We start from the raw sequence: 27,895 nt of genomic DNA on the forward strand, positions 1-27,895 counted from the left end.
GAGGACAGAGCTCTGCTCTTCTTTCTCTCTGAGGTTTCCAACATTAAATCGTTTAAAAAACGACTCGACATCTTCGAGACTGCAGATGTATAAAATATGGACGCAGAGCTTTTTACAGGTTCTCATTCCTCCCACCAGAATTAAGCTGATGAGAAGCAGCCAGGTGCTAATAATGAAACTCACCTGATTGGCTGATCATCATCAGTGTGAGCACATCTGTAGAGCTGAGGTTTCTGATGTTTGCAGGTCTGGAGCGTTCAGGTGTGTTAACAGCGACGCAGTCGTCCCAGGAGTGGAAGTCGCAGCAACTGCAGCCCAAGCAAAAACCCAGGAGCTCCATCTGAGACTCAGTCAAAGGTCAAAGTTCATGACAGCACAGAAACAGCCTGAACAAGTACAGCTGCAGGAGGAAACGTCCTCAACATGGCGCCAAAGTTTAACTTTGCAAAGCTGCATCTGAACAAAACAAAGACTTCTGGAACAGGCGAGGCTGAAGCGGACATGTTTGTCCTCAGACCAGCTGGCAGCATGGCGGTGCAGCGACGATGGTTCGGGCTCCTCGCGGTCACCGAGTGGACCATGAACTCTTCAGAGGTCGCTCATATTGTACCGTCGTTACTTTGCAGTATGAAGAATACGAGAATTAAAACAAGTTAAAAAGCCTGCCGCAAACGAGTGTTCAGCTCATTATTACAAACTTTATGTTTAACATCCACGTCTACAAGAGGAGCAGCACATACGTGGCAGGAAGTGAGGAAAAGCAGAAGTTTACTTCAAGTTTTGGATTTTCAAAGTTTTCTTTGGATCAAAGTCCAGGAAACAGACGAGAAAGTAAACAAGGAAGCAAAAGCTCTTTACCACGTTCAGCCTCTGCTGTCTCAGCAAACACACATTTCTACATTTCATCATCATTAAACCCTGCAGCTCTCATCCCTGAACGCTTTTAGAAAACACGTTGTTGTTGCAGCGCAAAATTATTTGTGTAGCTCTGAAGGAAAAAAAAATCACACAAAATCACAACAGTCCCCTCAAAGTGCTTTACAATGTAGAGTAAAGACTTTAGAGTAATACAGAGAAACCCAACAATCATATGACCCCCTATGAGCAGCAGTTGGCGACAGTGGGAAGGAAAAACTCCCTTTTAACAGGAAGAAACCTGCGACCGGGTGGCGAGGAAGACGGGACAAAGACGTGCTGTGGAAGAGATTAAATGCAGAGAGGTGAATAAACACATGACACAGTGTCAGCTTTCTGAGGACAGCTTCAAGAAAAAGGGCGGGGCTAAAAGAGAGTGTGATTCATGTTGTTCTTGTGGGCGTGGCCACTCACACTCACCAGTCTGCTCTTCTACTTTATAATTATTCACACGCACGCTGTTGCTCATTGGATCAACGCTGACCAGAGCTGCTGACTCCACCTTACCCCAGCAGATGGCCCCGCCCCTCCCTGAGCCTGGTTCTGCTGGAGGCTTCTTCCTGTTAAAAGGGAGTTTTTCCTTCCCACTGTCGCCAAAGTGCTGCTCATAGTTGGGTCATGTGAATGTCGGGGTTTTCTGGATTATTGTGATTACTGCAGGACTTTACAGTATAAAGCAGTGGTCTCCAACCTTTTTTGCGCCACGGACCGGTTTATGCCCGACAATGTTTTGTCTTTAAGGTGTGGCGGATAAATACAACAAAATAAAACTAGTACCAGTACCGAAAAAAAGAAGATTTATTCATAACACACGTGAAAAGACCCAGGAAAACCGAGTTAACGATAAAAACGATAACAAAATAACGCTGAAAACCGATAAAAACCCTGAAAACTATACATTTCACACCTGAGCCTCAACTCTCGCGGCCCGGTACCAAACGACTCACGGACCGGTACCGGTCCGAGGCCCGGGGGTTGGGGACCGCTGGTCTAAAGCATCTTGAAGCGACTGCTGTTCTGATTTGCTGCTATATAAATAAAACTTGGAAGTCATTAGTTAGTTAGCAGATTTAAAGTTCTTTCCTTTTGTGCAGTCGTAATAATCATATCTGTTATTAACCTCTGTCTCTCTTCCACAGCATGTCTTTATCCTGTTTTCCTTCTCTCACCCCAACCAATCACAGCAGATGGCCCCGCCCCTCCCTGAGCCTGGTTCTGCTGGAGGTTTCTTCCTGTTAAAAGGGAGTTTTTCCTTCCCACTGTCGCCAAAGTGCTGCTCATAGGGGGTCATATGATTGTTGGGTTTTTCTCTGTATCTATGAAGCGCCTTGAGGCGACTTTTGTTGTGATTTGGCGCTATATAAATAAAATTGAATTGAATTGAATTGAGTAATAATTCAACTGCCCTACCTGCCCAGACTCCCCAACGCTCTCCACCTAATCCTCCACCCTGCTCACCTCCTCAAACCTCTGCCAGCCTCCAGAGCATCATCTCCATCTACCCACAGAGTTCAGTCCTTTCACTCAGCGTACTCATTACCGCCTCTTAAAAGGAAACTGTTCCATCTGGGCTCTTAATAACAAGAACCAAGAACATCAGCAGCGGGAGCAGCTGTGGTACCTGTCCTCATTTTACCTTTGAAGTGGACTGCAGGGTTTCCTGTCATGTTGCACTTGAGACCAGAGGTGGAGAAGGAGAGAGGTGTGCATGAAACGTGAGAAATAATCACAGGGTTTCCTCGTCCATTTTGGCGTGCATGGACGGAGAGAGAAAGACTGAGTGTGTGGGTGGATGAGATGCAGAGAGAAGAAGAAGAGGAGGAGGAGGAGGAAGGATGGAGAGTGGCACACTCTCTCTCTCTCTCTCTAACACGGGGTTCCTCTACCCCAGGGACACCTTTTGTGTGACCACAGGAGCGAGGAAGAGGAGGAACAAAGGGCCGAGGAGGTGGTGGGACGAGAAGGATCGGGGGAGGAGGAGGCCACATGTTCTACACCCTTTCCTGCGAGGGAGGAGGAAAACATGCTATGTGTGATTGTATATGTGTGCTGGATGCACAAATGCATCATTAGGCATCATTAACCACAAATTATACAGAGAGACACAGATGCTGCTGTTGGCACATTTTTCTGCTCCCTGCAATCTGCAGGAAGGAAAAAGAGGGGGAGAAAGAGGGGAGGGAGGGGGAGTTAATCTAATACATGTGTAGTGTGATTAAAGGAAGAGCTTCCTCGCCGCTGACATTTCAGATGGATGTGAAGCCCGGCGAGAGGATATTAAACACACTTAAATATCTGAAAACAGAGGCAGTGAGGAGGGGGTGGGGTGGGGGGCAGAAAGAGTTAAAAGTCCAAATCTCCGAGCTCTCTCTCTCTCTCCTCCTACCTCTCTCGACCGCTCGGCTGCTCGCTCCTCTCTCACCACCTGTTAGTGCGGACCCCTCGTGCACTGACATCCACTTGTTTGTGCAGGAATCTCCTCCACTCACCATCAAAGGTACGAACATTTACTCTTTATTCTTAATGCTGCTGCGTGTCTCCTTCTTTTATTGGGGGGGGGGGGGGGGGGGGGGGGGGGATTATGCACTTCTGAGAAGCTTTTATTCCCGCTCCAGTCTCCGCCTCCTCCTCAGTATCCCTCCATCCTCTCGTCTCTCAACAAATTTCGGTGTTTCTGCAAGTGGTGCAAAGTGCATTTACTCTGATGCAGCGAGGTTTGCGTGACGCGCTGCGCTGTTTTATTGCACTTTAGCGCTTTAATTACAGTTTGGAGGCATTTAGTGGCCGTGGTTAATTTTTGAGTTTGAGAAAAAAATAAAACACTAACCACAGATGGTCTGTTTATTGATCGTGGAGCTAAAAATTGACATTTTCAATCAGATTTAAATGTTGTTATCAACTTATTTTGGTGATGTGTGATCTATGGAGGACTGAAAATGCAACAATATTATTAATATTGAGACAAAAAAATAAAAGAAGGAAATAATGTTGAAATATATGCGTATATAAGTCAGTTAATAAAGTGTGAAATCATTCATAGTTTGGCTTCCTCACAGAAATATTTACTGTCACAATGACCTCTCATTCAGTTTCCTCCGTGTAACTGTAAGCATGAATTTGTTTACTTATTTCTGTAATAATTTACATTATTTGTTAATAATGACTCGTACATTATTGATACGAGTACGGGACACGTGTGAAGAGGGAAACAATTTGGGAAATAAATATTTAAATGAATATATTTATAAATAAAATAAAATATTAAATGGGAGAACAAAAATATGAACAAAAAGCAAAAACATACTAAAGCATGTGATTAGTGATAAGTTGTTTATTTATTTTTTACTTATTCAGCTGGTTTCGACCTCCATACGAGACGAATCAGCTGATTAAATTGTATTACGGTTTACAGTGTGCATTATTAGGGGCGTGGCCTCTTTGACTGACAGGTGGATGGGGACACAGGCGGCTGTAGCTGCTAGCTGTCTGCTAGCTTTACCTGAGCTGGACCTCTGGACCGTGTTTGTGCTGTTGGAGCATCTGACCAATAATATGGCTGCTGTGAGGTCACTATAGCAACAGACCGTGCTGAGCTCCAGGTTTGATTAAATTCTGAGATTTTATTTGGATGTTAATCTGAATAAAGCCCAGACTGTGGTTAAGTTTGTCTGTTGTTTGGATCTTTGTGCAGTTTAGTGCTTCATGCATGTGCTGCATGCTGTGAATTATGATGATTTAAAACATTTATCTCAATAACTTGGCTGTGGTGGAAAAGCTGTCGTGAAATAAAGACAGGAAGAAGTGAGCACACATGATGACTCTGGAAATGATTCTGTATCATGTTCGTCACTGACTGACTGATTGAAGCTGTGATGGTACCTCAGCTACTTTAAGCTGAAATCAATTTGCCAGTAGAAGAAAGTCTCCACAGGTTGCCCAGCCTGAAGAACATCTGCTCTCTCTGCAGAACTTTATTCCTCTGACCTCACTGTTCATTGACGAAGCTCGGATAGCAGTGCTGCAAAAGCACCAACACGGAGCTGCAGCACAAACATGGCATCAGGACTCATATTTAATCCTGTCCATGCTGATGCTTTCAGCTGCTGAGGTCCGCTTCAAGCTTCTGATCCAGTGAAGAGACGAACGCGATGAGACTCTAACCAAACCTGAACCGAACAGGAAACCAGGAGAATCAGATTTCCTTTCTCTTCCTGTCTCGAGGTTAGAGCGGAGCTCGTCTGTTGTTATTCTGCGATGGTTAAAATGACATTAAGTGGAGAACTGGCACCACCCACTATTCAAAGAATGGATGAAAGTATGACCCTGTCACTTTTTAAATTGAAATTACATGTTATATGATTTTAATAGTGAGCACCATGACAAAATAATGTGAGTTCACAGGCTTAAAGAGCAGAGCGAACTCTGGATGATGGGATGAATTAGGAATGACTGACAGGTTGGAGACATCCTGATTGGCTCTGGTGAGGTCATGGCTGTTGTGCCGTTTCTGGAGCGAGGGAAGAGGGATGGGTAAGAGGTGGTTAACGTAGGAGGGCGACCTGATGACGGGAGTTCTGGGTGTGCAGGTTACAGGAGTCGTTGAGGTGGTCCTGCGACCTCTGCGGGGTGAAGGTTGGTTTTTGTTTCAGCCAAACTGATGTGTCCTTTAAACATTTCTGAGTCAGGCTCAATTAATCCCAACATTAATCTTCCACTGACCTGGACACAGACATGAACTCCAATGGTTCACTTATAACTTAATCAAAAGTTTATTTTTTATTGCGAGGTTATTGAGGAGCACTGAAAGCAACACGTTGGTAGATTTAACTTCCAAACAAGTTTACCCTTAGCTTCAGGTTCATCCACCCATTTATTTCTTTTAATCCATTTAGTGGGAAATCTTAAACAGAAGTAAAGCCAAAGAACAAGAAAGATCTGATGTGAACATGTTCAGCATGAGGCTAAAACGCAACTTTAACCTTCCGCCTTTAGCTTCTGCTGACCCGATGGAAGTGCAGAGTTCCTATAATGTACCTACAAATAATCACTAATGCTGCCACAAAAAGATATAAAATGAGCACAAAATAAGATTTTATGCCTAAAAGATAAAAACAGCAGCTGTAGTTCACTCACCACATTAATGGCATTTAGAATAAAGAACCTCGTGGATGGTTCTCCGTGTCGGGGCTGATCTATAGAGCGACGCGTGCAGTCATTAATGATTCACGGGAGCTTCCTGTATACAGCTGTGCTGTGAAGGTCATCCACTGGCTTTGTTCTACCGGGAATATCCAACAGCGGGTCAAACGGGACCTTCATGCTTCGTGTTTCTGTCGTACGTTCCAGCCAGATTTCTTTATTCAGTTGTTCTGCTGCACAAACCGCCCCTCAGCAGGTTTCTGGATGTTAGCCAATCAGAGGCTTTTAGGGAAGGAGGTTCTTAAAGAGACAGGACCGAGCAGCGCCTCGCGCGACTGCTGCTGATCTGCTGTGGCGCCATTTGGTCCCAAACAAAACAGGCCAATTAAAATCAGCAGTTAAAACATCAAAGGAAGCTGCACCACCCTCCAACAGATGGGTGGATGCTACCAAGCCAGCGAATGTCCCAAATCGAATGCTCGGCCCAGCCAGCGAATTTCATCTTTACTTAAAGAGGACAAAGATAAGTCTGATAATAATAATGTGACCTCGAACATGATGAAGACAAACTGGAAGCTTCTGCAGCGTCACACAGATGAACAATGAGATCAGAGGCTGCGCGCTCACGGTCGTGCACACCTGCACACCTGCACACCTGCACACCGACCGCCCGGCCCGGCCGACAGCAGCAGTTATAATGTGAACACAGAGACCCCAGCAATAGGCTGAGCCTCTATGACCAAGCAGTTGGTGACAGTGGGAAGGAAAAACGTCCGTTTAACAGGAAGAAACATCCGTCAGAAACAGGCTCAGGGAGGGGCCGTGTGAGGAAGACAGGACCGATGACGATGTGTTTGCTTCTGAGGCGAGCGAGCTGTCGTGTGTTCGTTAAACTCATTAAAATAATTACAACCTCTCCGCTGACTCCAACCAAACAACCGAAAAAAACAAATGTCCGTGTGCTTGGATCACGCTGCCTCCTGCTTCTGACTGCGCGTCGCTTTGTGATGGATGCTATGCTAACGTGTTGTTGCCAAAGCAGCTTCCTCACATCAGCCAGTAACATCAGGCCTGCCTATTGATTTGCATGCAGCTGGTTGTGAATTATAATGTGGTGTTTTCTGTGGCTGGAGGATTTCAAATCCCAGCGAGGAGCAGAGATTTTTTTTGGCAGAACAACTGAATTATATTAGGTTCCCTCGTCTCTCCTCTCTGCAGCACACGAGCTGATGCTCAGCTTAGGAAGAGAGGAAGCTGTGAGACAGAGACAGAGAAATAATCATGAGTAATTAATGAAGTTATGGAGCAGCTGCTGTTTGTGCTTATTCCAAATTTCAGATCTTTTGTCCCTGCAGTGACTGACCTCGCAGAGCAGCTTTGCATGAGTCACAGTTCAAAGTAATCCTCATGTCTGATAAAAAACTCTTTGCACCATTAGGGGCGTGGCCTCCTTGGTGAAGGGGTGTATTGTGAAAACAGCTGATCTGTGACATCATCGTTAACAGAAAACTCCAGTGCACGATCGAATTAACGATGAACTTAATTATTGTCGTGCAGTTTGGTTTGAAGCTGCCAGGAGCTGAAAAGTGACAGAATCTGTCCAATCACAGCGACGTGTGCGGCTGCAGCTCACACCTGTCACTCAGCCATCAGGTGAGCGTATATGAGGTGACACGAGTCGCCTCTGCACAGCGAGGCTGAGACTGTTAATGCGGAGAGGAACATGAAACGGTGACAGGGCGAGTAAAAACAAGCGGGGAGGGGAAGGCGTCTGCAGACTCCAGGGTGGGAACGAGTGGCGGCAGGGAGAGGCGTTTTGTGTGTCTTCATTAAGATCCTCCCCTGTGTCGAAGTCTCACCAGTAATCCCGCTGTGACTGCATATCTCACACTGGACGGGCACCAGGTTTCACTTTCATGTGGGAGAATGTTTTGGCTGATAAACGCCACCTCCCCCTGAATTAAACATGACGGCCCGAGCGCCACAGACACTCGGGAAGCAAACACACGTGACAGAGTGGGAAGGGCCGGAAAATCAAAACAGGAAGATTTAAACCCAGGAGACGGCGTCTCAGATGTGCGACTTCTAATTTATAATTACATCCTCATTACGTTTTGAAATTTTACACGATGCCTGGAGATCTCCTCAGTGATTAGCGCACGTTCAAGAACAGCCTAATAAATTTGACTTCTCATTAAATTAAGTTCAAATTAAATTCAGTAAAGTTAAAATGTTGATGCTGAAATGCCTCAGCATCTCAAAGCTCACTGTTCTACCCTGGAAGATGAGAGATGATGAGAGATGATATGAGATGAGATATGAGATGAGATGAGATATGAGATGAGATATGAGATGAGATATGAGATGAGATTGAGATGAGATTGAGATGAGATATGAGATGAGATATGAGATGAGATTGAGATGAGATTGAGATGAGATATGAGATGAGATTGAGATGAGATTGAGATGAGACATGAGATATGAGATGAGATTGAGATGAGATTGAGATGAGATGAGACTTTATTAGTCCCACAAGTGGGAAATTTGCTTGGTCACGGCAGAAAGTGGACAGTACAAAGTTAAGAGCAGCAAAAAGTAAGAAAAACAATAGAATAGAATAAATTAAATAGAATAAAATAGCTGATTAGAATTGAGATTTTATCTAGAAAACATAGTTCTCCCCGTTAATAAAGCGCTATAGCCCAAACATCAGCATCGAAGGCTGAAAAATGAAGCCCCAGCACCTGCAGTTCCCCTGATGTCCAGCTGAGGCAGCAGTGAGTCAGTCCCCATAGACCCCCATGTTAAATCCTTACAGCAGAAATAAACACGTTTACAGCCGGATACACAAACAGTTTGGTCTCTGTGGATCACGTCCCCTTCATAACACCTGTTTTTATAACTCACCTTTTTAAATTGTATTAAGGATTAAAGTTTGCATTATTAGGGGCGTGGCCTCTGTGACTGACAAGTGGATGGTGACACAGGTGACTCTGGTTGCTAACTGTCTGCTAGCTTCACCTGAACTGCACCTCTGGTGTTTGTGCTGTTTGAATCTAACCATTGGGTTGATTATGACCATCTTTCATATACAGGTGTTTTGCTGGTTGTTAGCTGTAGCTAACGTGTAGATTCGTTAGTGTGTGTTCTTGTTTTGGGAACTGAAGCATCATCACAGACACTTGCAATGCTTTGTGAGCCTGCTGTTTCCGTCCTGTGTGTTGCTAATAGGACTGCACTACTTCTGCCTGAAAACAAGCTTCAAGCTTCCTGCAGGCCGAACACACAGAATGAGGATTTATTCTGTTAATTTTATTTGGAGCTCTTCTCTGAGGAACCAAGCAACACAGCAGAATCTCTCCTCAGATCTCTGAGTAAACACAAAAACAAAACTGGTGCATTCTGCAAACTGCACCAGCAGCAGGTCGTTAGCTCCTATTCTCTCACCCTGTCTGCTCCACTGGTTTAAATGACACCAATAACATCATGTGCAGGACGCGTCCAATCCTAAATCTTTTCTTTGATCGTGCATGTTCGACTCGAGGTTCTGCTCCGGCTTTGTTAAGGACGCCCTGCAGAGTTTAAGGAGGAGACACTTAAACAAGCATGATCTCCTTCCAATTACACAGCGTGTGAAATCTCCCACTGCTTAAAGTCCTGTCGGACATCTGAGTCGTCCTCTCTCTTTATGATCACTTAACAAGAAAGCAGCCGCAGGTCCACGCTCAGGCGTCAGCTAACTGGAGCCAGCTGTTGAACATTTTGGGCTAATGACGAGGCCCCTGCCTCCTTTCACTCTGAGGTGGTCTCACAGCAGAAGGTGAACTAGTCATTACAGCGCTGTGTGTGTTTGTGAACATCTTCTCAGCCTGGTGAAAACTCAGCTTTAAAAACCCCCCAAACGCTTCATCTCAACCTAAACGAGCAGTTTGCATCTCCTTACAGCGTCATCGTCCTCGCCGCCGCGCTCATTTAACAGCAGAAGTCTTCAGTTTGTGGACACGAATCTCAACATAACACCGCTAAGCTGAAAAACACGCTCGTCAAACAAAATAAGGAGCGCGATTAAATGTTGTCACAAACTGAACAGTTCTGTTCTCCAGACTCGGCTCTCAGAGGATCAACTAACCTGTAATCAGCTCGTCTCTGAGCCGCACTACATTCAGTTTACCTCAGTGATGTCATCAGTGCATGAACTAAGGCTGAAACCGCCAATATTATTATTATGATATTATTAAAACTATTACATTTTTATTCAATCTGCTGTAATGTAATGTGAGTTCATAACTGCAGGGATCATCCACCCTCACACTCAGAATCAGCATCCACATCTGAGGCCACAGCTCGCAGTCAGGAAAGGGTGGATGCTGACTCCATGTTGGTGCAACACATGCAGAAGTCAGAGTCAGAGAGGCGGTGATTTACAGACAGACTGAACAGCAGCTGTCAAAAGCTACAGAGAGAGCTTCATAACTCGAGTCGCAGAACGAAGGAGGCAGAGCTCAGGAACAAAGACCCGGCTGTAAGATCCACAAGGGCACAGGGAGCAACACGGTGACCAGGACCAGCACAGGCAAAGACAGGACTATTTATACACAGGGACGAACACGGGAGGGCAACGAGAAACAGCTGAACACAATCGAGACAACGAGGAGGAAGTGAAACTCAAAAACAGAGACGACCAGCCATCAAAGTAAAACAGGAAATGAATGAGGTGGCCGACAGAGAGAGAGGGGGCTGCTGGTTCCCGTGAGATGGAGATCTAATAAACAAAGTAATGGATTACACACAGAGTACATAAATAGAGGGAATGCCTTTCATGGCATATTGATTTATTAATTAATCTATTTGAATAATGTTATGCGTGGACTTCCATATAAGCCAGTAATAGAAGGAAATACAAATTTTAGTCTTTGTGGAGTAAATAAAGCAGAAGAACATGGAGGATGACAGTGGTGGTGACTTGCGTACTTTTATTTTGCCTGTTGTGTATTTTTTCTGGTTAAATCGAGTCTCTCCTGAGGGGGCAGCTGGTTTGCAGTTGCATATTTATTGGTGTTGTTTAGCGTCCCCGGAGTGTTCGAGCAGAGGCAGCACTCGCTGCTTTATGCTCCACATTTCTGGAAGAAACTCTGAGAAAACTTTTCTGCTTCATCGTGGCCTTTAGTTAAAAGACTTTGAATAAACAATCTTAAGCATTTCTTATAATCAGCACTTCAAGGCATGAGTCATACGTGTGCTGCAGCTGAAAAGACCCATAAAATGTGTTTTTATATCATATTCACAGGTGAATGTTAAAGTGACTCATCGTGTAATACCTCTGACACTGTTTACCTCACCTGTGCGTCACTCAGCGTCCACTCGAGCCTGCAGCGGCGATCTGCACTCCTCGGGTCTGGAGGGCTGTTGGCGCCACGTTTGACCACGAAAATTACTCTGAAAGCTCAAAGCGTGAGGATTCAGCTCTCTCACTCAGGAGCAAGATGACTGACTTTGTGTTCAGGCTTTGGAACATAAAGTCTGGAAGGTTTTATTATGAAACGTAATCAGGCGTTTTAATCTGCACAGTAAATAAAGATATTTTAAATAGAACAGGATGCTGACGTCATCATTCTAAATATAATAACAGTGCATGTTGAATTCAGAGGGACTTTGCATTTATCGATGTGGTTTTTATTCAGCCTGCAGATAAAACAATGAAGCCGGCACCTGCAGTTCATCTGACGTCCACTAGGGGCTCCAGCAGACTCCTATGTTAAATGTTGCAGCAGAAATAAACACGTTTCCAGCCTGATGCACGATCCTAACGTGGTTTCTGGCGTGCACCTTCACTTCTGTTTTTGGCTGCGTTCCTGTTTGTGAGCCTTTCATTGGCCGGTTTTCGTAGCACACGCACAACGTGTTTCTTCTTTTACTTTTCAGTCGTAGCTCCGCCCAGTCCCAGCGCACCCCTGCAGAAACAGCCCCAGCTGTGCGGCACCGCCTCTCTCCCTCTGCAGCCACACCCTACGCTACGGCTATATCGCCACCTGCTGGTTCGACATGCTCTCGACAGCACAGGAAGTCATTTTTTGCCTTCTCATGTGCACAGAGATGTAAACGTGACGGCTGTCTGCGTGTGGGCCGAGCCTTATTTACAGCAGATCTCTGAACTGTTTTCTTGGACTCGTTTAGCTCGTCTGCAGCTCAGTATTCCTCCTCGAGCTTCCTTCACACAAACTAAATGAAAGTTGCACAAACGTGAGCCTGACTCAGAGATCTGTTTAATCTGAAAGCAAAGCTGCTCTAAAGCAAACACATCGGGCCTGATGTGACTGCGGTTTGTTCTCACGGGTAACTCGCTGAGGCCTCGTCTGCAGTCTGAGCTGCGTTCGGGCGTCTCACCTGTCTCGCTGCTGCAGCAGGTGGAGATCTTCCCTCAGGGGCTCACTGATGAAATATTCTGGCTCGAGGCCCAAGAAGCTGTTTGACTTCCCCCTGCTGTTCATGCAACCTGCAGGCTGTGCGTGTTGTTAGCGAGCTACCTTTTCACTCTCGGGTCGTTCTGGCCGTGTCATTTCCCCCCCGTTATGTCCACACCCCCTTACAGGACTGTGGTCGTTAAACTTCCTGCTTTCATCCATGTGTGTCGGCGTCCTGCTGCGACACCTTTTCTTTGTGCTTTCTATGAACCCGGGCTTCCCTCTTTTTCATGTGTCAGACACACACAGTCCTCATTAAACACCTGCTGTCAGCTCCTGCAGCGGCGTGGAGCTGCTGTCAGGACCACGATGTGTCAAATAGAAGAAAAGGGTTTCCTTTAACACGCTCGCCTCCTGACTGTTAGCTCTGCGCTGAAACAGATGCACTCATCCTTTTCTGCAGTTTTAGACAATAACTCCCTCGAGCACAGCGGAGCTGATGATGAACGCAGCAGCAGGAATCCGTCCACGCAGGTGTTTGTTTGTGTCGCTGAGGTCCAACACTGTTGAGACGCAGCTTGATGAAGGAGCTCACGGTCCAGTGACCCCGAGGTACCCAAACCACCATCCCTCCAGCGCCGCGCTCACAGCTGAGTTTGGTTTCGTGCTTCATGGACAGACTTTCCATACTTGCTCAGTCTGTTTCTAACTGTGCTGCTACGTTTAACCTTTAACCTTTGACTGAGATGAAGCTCCTGGGTTTTTACTCAGGCTGAATTTGCTGGGACGTCCACTCCTGGGAAGACTGCGTCGCTGTTAACACACCTGAACGCTCCAGACCTGCAAACATCAGAAACCTCAGCTCTACAGATGTGCTCACACTGATGATGATCAGCCAATCGGGTGCGTTTCATTCGCAGCACCTGGCTGAGACTTGGCCTCGTCATTCCTGTGGAGACAGACACCTGTGGAAAGGCTTCCACGACTTCCTGTCACTCTGAGGAGTATCTCTGCTTTCAGTGACATCCAGTTTTTCGTGTCTTCTTTTCATCAGCAAGACTTTGTCCCTCGTCAACACTTGAAGTTCAGCCTGGTTTTAACCTGATATTTAACTCACTCTGGTCTTCACTTTGGTTTGTTTGCTGTGTTTAATTTGGGATATTCTGCTCACGACTGCTGCATCACTGCTCACGTGTTTGATGTGTCCTGACTTTTATGTATCTCGTAGCTCACTGCACCTGTAGCCGGTCTCTCAGATGCCCCCCCACCTTCCTGCCGCAGCTTTCTTCCTGTTAAAACAAAGTTTTTTCTTGTCACTGTCGCCAAAGTGCTCGGGGTCATATAATTGTTGGGTTTCATCTATATTATTGTACTGACTTCTAATATAAAGCACCTTGGGGTGACCGTTGTTGTAACGGCAACCTTCGGCCCTTCTTTGCCGTTTTTACAGGACGTAAAGTTTCTGACTTGTGCTCTTGGAAGCCTTCCGGTAGCAAAAACAAGGCGAAGGAAAAAAGGGGCAAAACATTTATTTTCCATACAAATCGAAAGGTACAAAACAAATGCCTCTGGTGGGAGCTCCGTTTACATTCTCTTTATGTTACAACAAAAAATAACATTAAAACGGCGACGGTCAGAAAACTGTTGCTCCACGTCCTGCTTGCTTACCTAACCTTTTTTACCCACACCTTAAAGATCATGACAAATACTTAAATATGGTATGATGTAATTGAGTAAAATATTGGCCTGGACTTGGCTCCAACAGTTGTTGTAATTTATTGCTGCATAAATAAAGTGGAGATCTTCAGCTTTGGTCTCGGCTTTTTGTTCGTGTTTTTCTTGCCTCGGTACTCCGACCATGACTTGGATCTTGGACTGTACTCTTCCCCGTTAATCCAATGCTAGTTTTCTTGGCCTGCTGTTAGTCAGCTGGTCCAGATCTTCATCTCTGACCGGGCATGTTCATAGAGATCAACATCTGTACACATCTGGATAAAGACGGCTGTATCTGCAGGCTGGCGATGAGGCTTCTTCGCAGAGTTTCGCTGATATTTCTCCTGCAGCTCGAGTCTATTTCTGTCTTTGGACCACAACAGTAGTCGCCTGCAGTTGGCTTAACATATTTATCAGTGTCACAGCCGGCTGTCAATAAAACTGCCTCCATCTGTGTTTGATGTGCTGTTGGTGCCAAAACAAAACCGAGTTTCTGTCAAATGAAACACTGCATTTAATTTCAGGTCAGAGGATTATTGAACAAACTGCTGCAGCAGGAAAAGACGTCCTTACTCGAGTAATCCAGAGACGGCTGAGGATGTTTTAAATAGCATAGGTTGGGAAAACAAAGTGTATAATTACAGTGCAGTTATACAGAAAGGAGGAAAAGCTGGGCGAGGATAATAAGACCAGACAGAAGGAAGAGTCAAAGTGTTTCTTTTATTTTGTAATGAAATGCAGCTAACAGGGTGTGACTGAGCGCCTGTCTCTGTGTTCGCCCTGCGGCACATGGATAACCTGTCCAGGTGTGTCACAGCTATGAATGCTGGGACAGGCTCCACTGCTCGCTGCGATTATTTTACCTGATGTAACCTGAAGCTCGTCACATTCAGTTCTTAGAAAGCAGCGCCGTGTGATGAGGCATCTCTGATAGACAGCAGGTACAATTCACTACAAAGAACCCTTAAAATCACCGTGTCCTCAGGGCCGCGACTGTCAGAGATTCTCCTCAAAATATGACGACAATTGCTCCTTTCATTGCCAGGAAGAAAAATCTGGGATAATTAGTCATGAACCGCCTAAAATCTGAGGCTCCCTTCAAATTCTTTTCATCTCCTGGTGGCTCAATTAAGTCCTGTGACAGCAGCAACACCTTTCCCATGACTAATCTCCCCAACGCCTCGTGCTATTTCCTTTGAAATCTGACATCAAACGCACTCAAGTGTTCCTCAGGTTTTCATCACAACAGATCTATTCAGCTTTTATTCAGTTTCTCTGTGAGTCACTTCAAACAAATGAGTCCAAACGGATACCCAGGCTTCATGATCGTCTTCTTAAGGACACGTAAAGAAAGTCACGTCAGATGTTTGCGTGTCAGTCAGTGTTCATGATGCTCGTCAGGTTTAGGAGTTAAACACTTATTCTGGGTCTGTAACTAACAGTGTTGGTCAAGTTACTTGAAAAAAGTAATCAGTAAGTAATTACTGATTACTTTCCCAAAAAAGTAATCCCGTTACTTTACTGATTACTTATTTTCAAAAGTAATTAAATACTTAGTTACTTTTTAAAAACACGACTTACAACCTGAATAGGTGATAAAGTGATAGATCTTTCAGCCCAATTCTACTTTTTCTACATAATCATCATACAAAATGTAATCAAATGGAAAAGTCTCTTTTTAAAACTTGTTTTATTAGTTTTAATCTTTTAACTTTATGCATCAAGCAAACATTTAATTATCTGCAACATTCTCTGACTGGAAGAAATTAGTTTAACATTTAAACCTATTTTCTGCACATTCCAGCACATAAAATAAAATATTTTGTGTGTTTACACTCAGTCTTTCAAATAGATGCAAGTAAAACACAGCAGAAAATAAATAAAGTCAAAGACTAGCGGTCCTGTTGCTCTATTTTCACCTGTAAAGCAGGAGTGGGGTAGGCGGAGGGTTACCCTGGTGCAGGTGTGCAGCGGTCAGTGGAAGAATCCGTGAGTTTCTCTGTGAGTTTCCCATTACGTCGTAGCTACTCGGTGCTTGTTTGGAAGTTTAGGGTTTTTTTCGCTGTAAAAAGAAGTTTTCTTCCCACGCACAACGGACACTAATGTTTTTGTCACTTTTTATGGAATCAAACTCAAAGTAAGGTCAGTACTTCCACGCTTTAAACGCTGCACGCTCATACTCTCTCTGCACTCGATATATGATCCATTGTTGATCTGCACACAGCTGTTGTCACCAACGTCGCACTCGCTTACGTCACTGTCATGAGACATTCTCGCAAAAAATCACAGTTTTAGTAACGCAGTAACGCAGCGTTCCTACGGGAAAGTAACGGTAATCTAATTACCGTTTTTGCAATAGTAATCCCTTATTTTACTCGTTACCTGAAAAAAGTAATCAGATTACAGTACTGCCCATCTCTGGTAACTAACTGGGTTAACAAACCAAAGCAGCGACAATAAACCAGACTACTAATCCAAACTAACCCAACTTAACATAACTGTAACCAAAGTAAACTCAATTAAACTCATATGAAGTTAAACCAATAAATCAAAGTTATGTATCTAATTAATTATTATTAATCTAATTCATCTGTATTTAAACCAACTAAAAAAAGCAATAAACTAAATAATCTGAATTTAAATGCTGTTGATGTGCTGAGATCAAAGCTCTCAGTGAGTAAACATGTTTGTTTGTCTTCAGACTCTATGACGGTTCGGAGAGGAAAGAAGCTCAGCATCTCCATCCAGGAACACATGGCCATAGACGTTTGCCCCGGCCCCATCAGACCCATCCGCCAGATCTCCGCCTACTTCCCCCGCCTGTCCCCCACCTCCCCCACCCCCGTCTCCCCCATCCCCGCCGTGTCCCCGCCGCCGTCCCTCAGCCCAGGCTCGGTGGCCTCGGGAATGGGCGGGTCTCACCTCCTGTCTCCTCTGTTGGCCCAGGGCAGGCCGGGCGGGGGCGGGTCCCTGTCCCTGACCAGCAGCGTGGACACGTCGGTGGAGATCAACAGCTCCGACAGCGACGACTGCAGTGAGCCTCGCCGTCGGCATGTGTCTGTGTGCGTGTGTCACCCTGCATCTGTACACATCTGTTTAACGTCACCCCGAGGCTGCTTCCTGCACGCCGCTCCGTCTCAAGTCTGTTTTCATACATTTCACGAGGCTCAAAAATATCACACAGGAAGTGCTCGTGACTCGCCGCTGTCACGGTCTCAGTGATGCTTTTGGGGTTTGGTTTTTGCTTCTCGGTTCTCCACCGTTAGGCCTGTAACAGTGCAGAGGACTTTAAAACACCATCACAGCTGTTAGTTACAGTTACCCTTCATTCATTTATATTTTGCAGGAAATGGCTTCAAACATGCAAACACACCATAGAGAACAAACGCCTGCAATGAGTTTGAAAGTGAATGTGTGTGAGCAGCTTCATCCTCCAGCTCAGGCTCTGTCGGCTCAGGTCTCCAGGTGTATCTCCAGGCTTCCTGAAGGACATCCAAAGCTCTTCTTTGCATGTTTCTGCCTTTGCGCTGCTCCCTGTCAGGATGATCCACTCATTGTTGTTATTTTAATGAACACCAAAGCAGCTGAAACTCACGAACAACCCCTCTGCTACATACCTGACCAGATCAACACCCTGCGTGGACGCACGGTGCAGATAAAGCAGGGCTGAGAAACCTCTGCGTGACATCACAGCGTGTTTGGTTCTGTCAGATGGACTGAAGTATTTTCTCCACGTCTCTTAAATCTCTTAATTCTCTCTCTGAAGAACAAATCTGGGGCTGAATTATTTCTCGTCTTTTTAATGAATCACGTTGTTTACTGGAGGCTGAAAGCCGGCTTAGGCTGGAACGAAAACAAATATTTTCATTGTGAATTTCCTTCAGACAACAGTGCTCAAGTCTCCTTTGGCTAACGTGCCGATGTGGATGTGGGTTTGGGATGAAAGGTCAGAGTCTGCAGAAACACCACGAAGGTCGCTCGGAGTAACTGAGGGACCTAAAAATGCTGCAGCAGCTCCAGTCTCCACCGCTGCACCGTGGATACATAATTCATGTGTTTGCAGCTCGCACATACGTAACCAACACATCGACACGTACGCCTCTCGTGCTGAAGCTCGGCCAGACTGCAGATGCTGAGCGTTTTTGGGAAGGCAGGTAACAGACGCGACTGAAACAACTTCAGAGATGGCTGAAATGTGACGGCACCGGCTCGTCTGGAGGAGCAGAAGGAGCGCGAGTGCGCCGATCGTCTCCTTCATCCTCTCCTTCATCCTCTCCTCCATCCTCTCCTTCATCCTCTCCTCCATCATCCTCTCCTTCATCCTCTCCTCCATCCTCTCCTTCATCCTCTCCTTCATCCTCTCCTTCATCGCCGCTTCAGTTACAAAAGGAGAATAAATTGTGATAAATGAGTCAGGCTGAATGCTCTCAGAGCTGCTGACATGTTTTCGAGCTCCGCTGTGATTCAGAAAGCAAAGACTAATTAGAGCTTTTTACCATTTTTATCCGTCATTAACACATATTTGTTTTGCAGTCACCACTTGATGATTTTTTTGTGCTTTTTAATAACGAGGCGTCAGATTCATCAGAGCGGGGAAAGCCTGAGGGAGGAGGGGAGCGCCAAAGTTTGACAGGCCGTCTCCTCGAACTGAAACTCCAGGCTTTGATCAAACATAAAAGAAACTCTGGCTAACAAAGAACGCCTTCACAGGGCGCCGCTTTGTGCACGCGTGATCCCTGCAGCCTCGGGCTTCGCTGCTGCAGAGCGATGATTCCTGCGCAGGGCGGTCACAGGGCGTTTTGAGGTTTCGCTGACATGTTCCAGCCGTCTCTGCCTCGGGCTGCTGTAAGTCAGTGTAGGTGGGTGGAAGCAGGCTCGGAGTGTTTTTTATTTTTACTCAGTGTTCAGGACTGCAGTGGATTCAGCAGAGAGGACGACTATAGGATAGGATGGATGGTCAGAAGCACTGATTTAAGTTTCTGAGGACGACGTCTGATGTTTTACTTACAGGAAAAAAGGCCAAAAAACTCGAAATACAGAAACTGAAGTCTGCTTCTGCCTCGAGATACTAAAAGACTTAAAATACAGCATCATTACACACTACGCTGCCTTTGTGGGACAGTTAGTTATCTTACACGATACAGAGTTGGTGCCACGACATGCAAAGCTCTGGATGTGACAGCGATCATGTCTTTGGGATGCAGAGGGAGCTATCACTCAGATACAAACAGGACCTTATGAGATATAAAGTCATCACAGGGCTCGCAAAATCGCTAGCCCGACGTCCCGGAGCTAGCAATATCTCCGGTCGGGCGACCAAAATCTATCTCAGCCCCACCCGTCAGGTTATCATATAGCCCGACAGGCGGGGCTGAGATAGAGTTTGGTCGCCCGACCGGAGATATTGCTAGCTCCAGGACGTCGGGCTAGCGATTTTGCGAGCCCTGCATCATTAACTGTTCTGTAAATGCGTCTCGTAGTGTTGAGATGCTGAGATTTACTCTTATACAGGACAGACGTTGAGACTAAACCAACGGGCTTTGATGTCTGTGTCTCACGCTGGACGCCAGTTGGTTTTCCCGCCTTTTTCTGTACCAACTCTGTGCAGTTAGCTAAGCTAATTAGTTATAATGGATTGGATTTATATAGCAAGCTACGGTTGTAGCCACAGCTGCCCTGGGGCAGACTGACAGAGGCGAGGCTGCCATATCGCGCCATCGGCCCCTCTGGCCAACACCAGTAGGCGGCAGGTGAAGTGTCTTGCCCAAGGACACAACGACCAGAACCGGCGACCTTCTGGTTACAGATGCGCTTCCCAACCCCCTGAGCCACGGTCGCCTCGTTAGTTAGCCACATCATCTTTGTACTGAAGACATAATCCAGCCTCTGAGGGATTTACTTAAGCTTTACTTTCCTCATGTTTTCCTAGTTTTTAAATTTCTAATTTTTTTCTCTGTGGTCGATCGAAGTTGTGGAACAAACTCATTTTGGGTCCTTCTATGCCTTCTGGTATTCTCGTGATTCCTACATTATTCCTCCGCCTCGAGATCTTCACATTTCTCTTCTAACTTCTTTAACTCTGTAGACAAACGCTCCACGGTGGCCTGGAGAGTGGCGATGGTGTCAGAGTGGTTTGATCGTGCTTGGCCACGTCGCTTTTTATGTCCGAAATTGAGGCCTGGATGCTCTGGGTCAAGGACGATATCTCGCCTCTTATGGTGGTAGAAATCTCTAACATGTGAGTGTCCAGTGTGGCGCACAATTTAGGCTTGATCGTATTTATCTCTGAACACAAGCTAGTCATAGCAGTTAGTAGCAGTTTATTGGACGGCTCACATTCATCCTTTTCCAGTGCAGGCGTGGCGTCCCCACCAGCTGAGTCTGAAGAGGCTTGCAGGCCTACATCGATCGTTTGGGCTTCAGCATTGTCGAAAGGCTCCCAGAAATATCTCCACAGTAATCAGCAGGTTGTGAATTTGGCAAAAAGATGGGTTGACGTGCTTTTGAGAGCATTAAAAGATTTTCTTAAAGTAATTTTGACGAGGGACGTCTACACTCGCACATGCCTCACTAGCGCCCCCTATTTCTCATTTTTTTACATCTTTTTGTGTGTGAATATTTTGCTTCTAGAAGTGTTCGCTATGTTGATCTGCGTATGAGTCTACAAATAAAATATCTGTGATTCTGGGGTCCTGAGTTCAGTCTTTCTGTGTGGAGTTTGCATGTTTGTGTGGGTTCTGTTCGGGTACTCCGGCGTCCTCCCACAGTGCAAACACATGCAGTTAGTGGGGTTAGCTTAATTGGCCATAGGTGTGAATGGTTGTTTGTGTGTTAGCGACAGACTGGCGACCTGTCCGCGGTGTATCCTCTAAGACAGCTGGGATAGGCTCCAGCTCCCACGACCCTGCAAAAGGATACGAGCGGAAAAGAATGGATGGATGAATTTATTTTATTGTCTTTATTGTCCCACGGGGAAAATTAGTTTAGCAGCAAAGGCAACAATAAGAATAAATAAAAGTGATGGTGATGATAAAATGATAAAATGATAAAAAGACAGATGACAGTTATTTGAATTATTTGGATTAAGGAGACGAGTCGCAGTCGGGATAAAAGAAATCTGGAGTCTTTTTGGTCGACCTCGCAGGTGAAACGACGGCCAGAAAGCAACGAGTCAAACTGAACACGAGCCTTCCTCAGCACGTGTTGTTATGGCCACAGGCCCTGACAGTTTTCTGGCAGTTTATAGCAAAACTCCCAACTGGTTCTTGTTCTTCAGAGTCATGTTACCAAACAGCGAATCGCAGGCTCACAGCACTATCTCAGTATCTTTAATGACAGCAGCTGACGAGCTATAAGAAGACTTCCCAAAATCAATCATCACGTCTTTTGATTTTGACGCCTTTAATGAAACGAAGGACTCATCACAACAACCCACAAAGTCCTGTCCAACCTGCCCGTGGCCTGACTCGGTCCTGATCACTGTGTGTTGGGAGTTTACCTGACCATGTCATCAGAGGGGCTCCGTAGAAATGTGCCAAAACCACACCTTTGTGTTTGATTTTCTTTGTGTTGCTGTGACTGCCAGCTCGTCCTGTGGCCTCTGCAGTCATTTTCATGTCTTTCTGTCATTTGAACATTAAAATTGTGGCCCTCATTTACTCAATACCATTAAATAAATGGGCTTTGGGTTCTTTTTCTAGGGTACTCTCGTACGATATTCTGAAATTAACTTCTCTTTTGTTTCTGGGATCAATGAAGTTTATTCCTTAACAGTAACACTACACGCAAAAATGAACACTAGTGTCTATAGTGCAGTAAATCATGTCATACACCATGTAAAGTAGAGCATTGCAACCCTCCTTTAATTTACCAAACAATGAAAACAAAATAATAAAATGATAAAATGGCAGATTTCAGTATCCAGGCAAACCAAAAAACACACACAGCAATTTACCCACTGTACACAGAATCTCCACATATACAGAGTAAACCACCAGTGATAAAACAATTATAGTCCCAAACTAAACCTAAAGCCGGCAGAGATAAACCCTACCTTGCAGGCCTGTATTGCTCCAGTATAAATCCAAAACGATCTCCCAACCGGAAGTTCTTCACTCAATGAGCAATAAATAAATAAATAAACTCAGTACCTTGTGAAACGTGCACTTCCCACCAGATTAATCCAGGCAACAGGTTGTCTTCAGCTCCTTCAGAAACACGCCGCTCTGAATGCAGTAGCACAAAGATGAGGAAGGTCCGTGATCTCCACACGCTCCACAAGCTACCTGTTTTAGCTTCCCACGTTGCCAGAGGTACTCTGAGTGACGCGGGCACTCAGAGTGACTATCCGGGGTGTGTCCGTCGTTATCCAGTTCGGTAACGATCCTCTGCAGCTTTTTAACTTCCACAACTTGAGCGAAACGGCAGCTACAGTAGTCCTTATTAGCGAACGGCTGGGTTAGCATCGCTTTAACTCAATGCGTGCAAGAAACAAAACACACAGTCCAGCAGCTTCACGCTGAAACTTTACGTGTTATGTCACTAACTTACCGACACTGTGACTTATCTTTCCGAAAAGTCAAAACACACTTACTGATACTACATAAAAACAAGCTAACTTCTCCGGATGCTCCATGTAACTTACGCGCCACCGCCCTCTCTCCTCGCGCTCTCCACCCTGTGTTACCTTCACAGACCATATCCCCGTAGGAAATTACAGTTCTCACAAACAATTCACAAGAAAAGAAATATCACTTATTTTAAACAGTGCAAACATGTTTTTAATCAGTTTACATGAACTTTGATCTTTTTAACAAAAAAGAAAATTTAAATAAATGAACTCTTTGATATTTATATTCTCAGACTTCACTTATCTTTTACTATTTATGCATCTTTTTAACCCGGGTTACAAAATGTTCAGTCACAGCGGCCCTGAGCCGGCACTCAGTGAAGAAGAAAAACCAGGACGTGGCAGAGGCCGCTCTCGTTCACGTAGCCGTTAGTCCGCTACACACAGCAGCTCAGAGCGTATGAGTGCGGTTAGTTATGTAAGCAGTGATGTGTTAGTGTGAATCATACGTGTTATCTGAGCGAGCATGTGTGCCCTGTTGCACGTGCACGGCTGTGAATGTTTGCTCTTCTTTGTAGGAAGACTGCGAGTCACGGGCACGTGCGCTCTCCTCCGAATTGGATTTCCATCTTCTGATTGCATGACATGCCTGACATGTTTCTCTGTTCTCTTGCCTGCTTTCAATTAAATCTAACAGTTTTGATCTCTTGTGCTTGTTGATGCGAGGCTTGTAATCATGTTTTCTTTCATGAATCATGGATGTTGTCTGTTTCCTCCCTCTGCCTGCGATGATTCCCCAGCTGCTCTGGGAACGCTGGAGTTCGAGCTGAGGTACGAGCAGAGCTCCAGCAAGCTGCACTGCACCGTGCTCCGGGCCAAGGTGAGGACGCTCTGCAGACACCGACACGCTCTTCTTCTCTGTTTTCATGCAACAGGAAGCTTTTCTAATTTCTCTGATATCAGGGTCAGCCCATATGGAGTAAAACCGATCAGCTGATTTACGCTGTGCAGTAACTTCAGTATATTTCATAAATGTGAAAATCCCTTTGTTTAGCTTTTTTAAGACAAGTTATAATCCATGCAGACGCTGACAATAAGAGTAATAATAATAATGATATATGAGAAAGTTGCATAAAGCAGATTAAACACAGGGAACTATGTTATATAATTAAAGTCTGCTCTCAGCTGTGGATTTTCGCCACTCATCATAAATTAAATCTGCTCTAGTTTCATGAACTGCTACCAATTAGATTCCCTCCACAGAGTGAAGAATGATGAAGGTTGTGCTGTCAAAGATAAATATGAGCTCTAATAGGATTTCTGTGCAAATTCAGATTCATTGAGCTACTTGGAGCTGTGGGTCTGCTGCACAGATTGTTATTTGGTCAGTAAATTTCACTCACACACACTTTTATTCGTCTGGATGTTGCTGCTGAGGAGCGAGAGTAATCAGTACTCCGATTATGGATCTGAGGAAGCTGCAGGAAAACGATGCACCTGCATCCTCAGCTCGTGGTCGACCCAGTAACAGTCCCAGAGCAGGTGTTAGGAGTCAGGAGGAGGTGAGATAAGAGGCGGCCGAGCCTCGGGCTGCTGAAGGAGACCCGTGTTTGGTGTGAAGAGCAGGTGTCGAGCTGGAGTCACCAAAGTGATTCTGATGGGCGTGTGCTGTATCCAGCAAACAGCCGCAGCCTAAAGTGAGACGAAACGTGACATTTTCTGCTGTTTTACATCAAAAACAACATGTAATTCGTCGCTTTTAAAACCGTTCCTCAGTTTATCTACATTTTGTTTGAATATCAGCAGCGATACACATCACTACAAACATCAGACTGACAGACTAAAGTTTTCTCGTACTACACCGCTGGCATCAGGTACAAGCGTCGCCCACTTTAACCAAAACACCTCCTCGTAGGCGTTTTGCATAATTGTCCAGCCGTGTCTGACATCGGCTCGCTGAAATCTTTGACCTCTCTTCTTTTTAAAATTCCTTCAGCTGCAAAATGTTTGAAGGTTTTTCTCCTTCACACCACGTGGGATTCCTTCCTGGCTTTAAAGCCATCAAATCACCAGTTCCTGTTTTTGAGTCGTTCCTCGGTGGAGTTATTTCAGCACCACAGACAGTCATCCTGCTTAAAGCCCAGCTGGACGTGCCAGGAAAGGATGCATATTGTTGTGTATTTATGGAGAATCTGGCTATTCACCAAAGATCACTCCTCCTTATGGTAGACGATACCTGGCACAGGTTACACCGCACCTTGTTTTGGATCATCATCCGTCAGGCTCGCTCGGAGAATCATCTCACAGCTCACCGTGACTGTTCACAGATATTACAAAAGCTGGCGTAGCCTCTGCGTCTGACTGCGACAGCTGTAATTCTTTCTGATGTCAAACAGGAGGCGACTCTGTCAGATGCAAAAAGATTCCTGGTTGTGCAGAAGTCACATGACTTTCTCTGTGACCTCAGCAAACACTCTCCTGATGGGTTCATGGGCTCGGTCAATAAACCAAAGTTTATTCTGAATAAAACATTGAATGCAGTTTGTAAATTATGGTCATTCTGAGTGTGAGAGGAGAATCATCCAGCTCACTGTGTAACGAGCCATCAGTCACAATCGCTACGAGCATCTGGTACTCCTGGTTTCGCACATCTTACACCAAGACGGTGATTTCAAACTCTCGGCTTGAGACGTCATGAAGAGAGAGCTGAAAGGAAAGCTCTCCATTTCCATCCCGCCCTCAGCACGAGCCCACAGAGATGGAGCAAACTTATCTGGGTCCAGCTTGTGGCAGAAGATGGGAAAAATCAGGAATATTTATTATAACTCTTATTCTCTATTTTATTCTCTTCCTGATAACTACTGCGCTCAGTGTGCTCCATCCAACAGCTCCACCTTTGATCCATGTATCCAGAGCGGGGTGTTCCTAAAGATCTGACAGCTGACACCTTTTTCAGAATGCAGATGGACCACCAGCAGCTCCGTGAGGATGATGTGGAGTTACTGTAGACGTCCCAGCAGAAACTTTTTGGTGCTGATTTTACTGCAACATCAACAAGCATCAGCTTTACAGGGCTAAAGAACCAAAATCTGCAGTTCCTCTAATGTCCACTAGAGGCTCTAACACTTTATAGCCTGTCTATATTAAGGCTCAATGTTTGCATTATTAGGGGCGTGGCCTCTGTAGCTGACACAGGTGGCTGTAGCTGCTAGCTGTCTGCAGTGTTAGCGACTTTGTCGCTATATTTAGTGAGTTTTCAGAACCCCTTAGCAACTTTTTTTCTAAAAAGCGACTAGCGACAAATCTGGCGACTTTTTCTGGTGTTATTGGAGACTTATTTATGACGATTTTTTGAAGTGAAAGCGCGTATCGCTCTTACTCTCAACAAGCAGCGGTGCTTTGGCACGGTGCACCTCACCCGTGCCAAAGCGCTCACGGGCGGAGGATGCAGCTGCTATCAGGGCAGGAGATGTTCACACCTGTGCGTCCAAACTGCAAATGAATCGCGCATGAGCGAAGCCGCTGCTCCTGCACTGACTGTAACGCAGTCAGTTCTTCTTTTACTGTTATGCTGTTTTGTGGATCACAAGGTTTAAAACTACTTCATGCCTTAAGTCCAAGCCCGGGTAAAGGAGCAGGGTTGGAATTGTGACATTAAAAAAAACAATAATTGCTAAAAGAAATTAAATTTGTAGTTCTAAATAAATTCTAAATGCATTTAGGACGTTTTTTACTCACTTTATGTCTCTACCACGATGTTATTTCTCTCTCCAACAACCTAAGTTACAATTACATTAGCAAGACCAATTATGCAAATTAGGCGATGACATCATTTAGTGACTTTTAGGACAGCCAATAGCGATTTTCCTTACTGAGGAGTTGGCAACACTGGCTGTCTGCTAACTTCATCTGACCTGGACCTCCAGTCTGTGTTTGTGCTGTCGGAGCCTTCAAATGATAATAATGTGATTATTTGACCTGTAATATGGCAGCTGCGAGGTTATTGTACGAACTGTTCAAGAAGCCTGAGCTGCAGCTGTGCTGAGTGCAATTCTAGTATTTTAGTTGCATGTTATTGGGATATAACACTCACCCTCTATGAAGCTTTATAAAGTGGGATTTGCAAACCACAGCAGGCTGTGGAGTCCAGGAAGTGATGTGTTGGTGTTTGACGCCTTCAGACATCAACAAAAAATGTCTGTGAAGTTTTATGTGTTTATAAAAAGTGGATCTAAAGAGTTATTTTGAGTGAGGAAAGAAATGAAAGGTTATGTTTGTCTGTCTCAGAACCTCTGAGTGGCGTCTCCCAGCATCACAAACACAAACATGATGGAGACGTGTTGCACACTGCTGAGGCTGTTCAGCATTGCTAACCTGCACAAACGCAGCAAATATTAAAGAGATTTCTCCTCCCTGCATGTTGGCGTGTGCTGCATGCACCGCTGCCTCAGTGTGCTGCACAGATCCTGCTCTGACTGCAGCCGTCGTCTCTTTACAGCCTCGTTTGTCTCCCTCTTGTTGTTTGTGACACTTAAATTGGACTCTGCTGTGACAGCTTGATCTGAATTATGGCGCCGTCGCTTCACTTCCTGCCTTTACCTTGTTTATCTGTCCAGAGACCGTTTGTTTGAAGCAGGCTTGTTTCGTCCCCTCGGGCTGCTGGCTTTATATTTCACGGTGAGAATAAACTCTTTGTTCTCATTAAATAAACACAGAAGTGTTTGTGTTTCACAAAAAGCTTTTCATTAGTCACACCAAAGTTAGCTTCAAAGAACCACAAACAGATTCAAATTCAAAAAGATCAACACAAAAGAACAAACTGCATTTTTCTGCTCAGCTCTGCCCGTGTTTCACATGGATGCACCTTCCACAAACTGTTTCCCTGACAAATTTCCAAACATCCCAGTTTTATTTCGGCTGCATCCATAATTTCACTTTGCACGAACAAAAACCGAGAGCTACAAGGCTCCGAACGATGCTGATGGTCGTCCTTTGTGCTACGAGCTGCAGCGGTTCTCACACACGTCTCCTGACCAATCAGCACCTCTGAAGCTCCTCCAGGTTTGATGGTGTTTTCACCATCAGTAACCTTCACTTTGGTCTTCTGGAGGTTGTTCTTCACCACCAACGTGATGACCAAACGCACGTTTCTGGTTGT

The 27,895-nt window shown here is 45.2% G+C and overlaps 1 protein-coding gene across 1 annotated transcript in view; it reads left to right on the forward strand.

Annotated features, from left to right (window-relative positions):
- Window positions 1-2,947: 2,947 nt before the first annotated feature.
- doc2a (double C2-like domains, alpha) overlaps window positions 2,948-27,895 on the forward strand; it is a 62,193-nt gene continuing 37,245 nt past the window's right edge. The window contains exons 1-3 of the mRNA XM_087840167.1: window positions 2,948-3,412; window positions 16,870-17,202; window positions 23,538-23,617. Coding sequence (XP_087696293.1) covers window positions 3,118-3,412; window positions 16,870-17,202; window positions 23,538-23,617 — 708 coding nt within the window. The 5' untranslated portion in view covers window positions 2,948-3,117. The remainder of the gene's footprint in view (window positions 3,413-16,869; window positions 17,203-23,537; window positions 23,618-27,895) is intronic.

Source organism: Neolamprologus brichardi, chromosome 4 (assembly GCF_056152115.1).
Source record: "Neolamprologus brichardi isolate AB-2024 chromosome 4, ASM5615211v1, whole genome shotgun sequence".
In the NCBI taxonomy this organism is placed as follows: Eukaryota; Metazoa; Chordata; class Actinopteri; order Cichliformes; family Cichlidae; genus Neolamprologus; species Neolamprologus brichardi.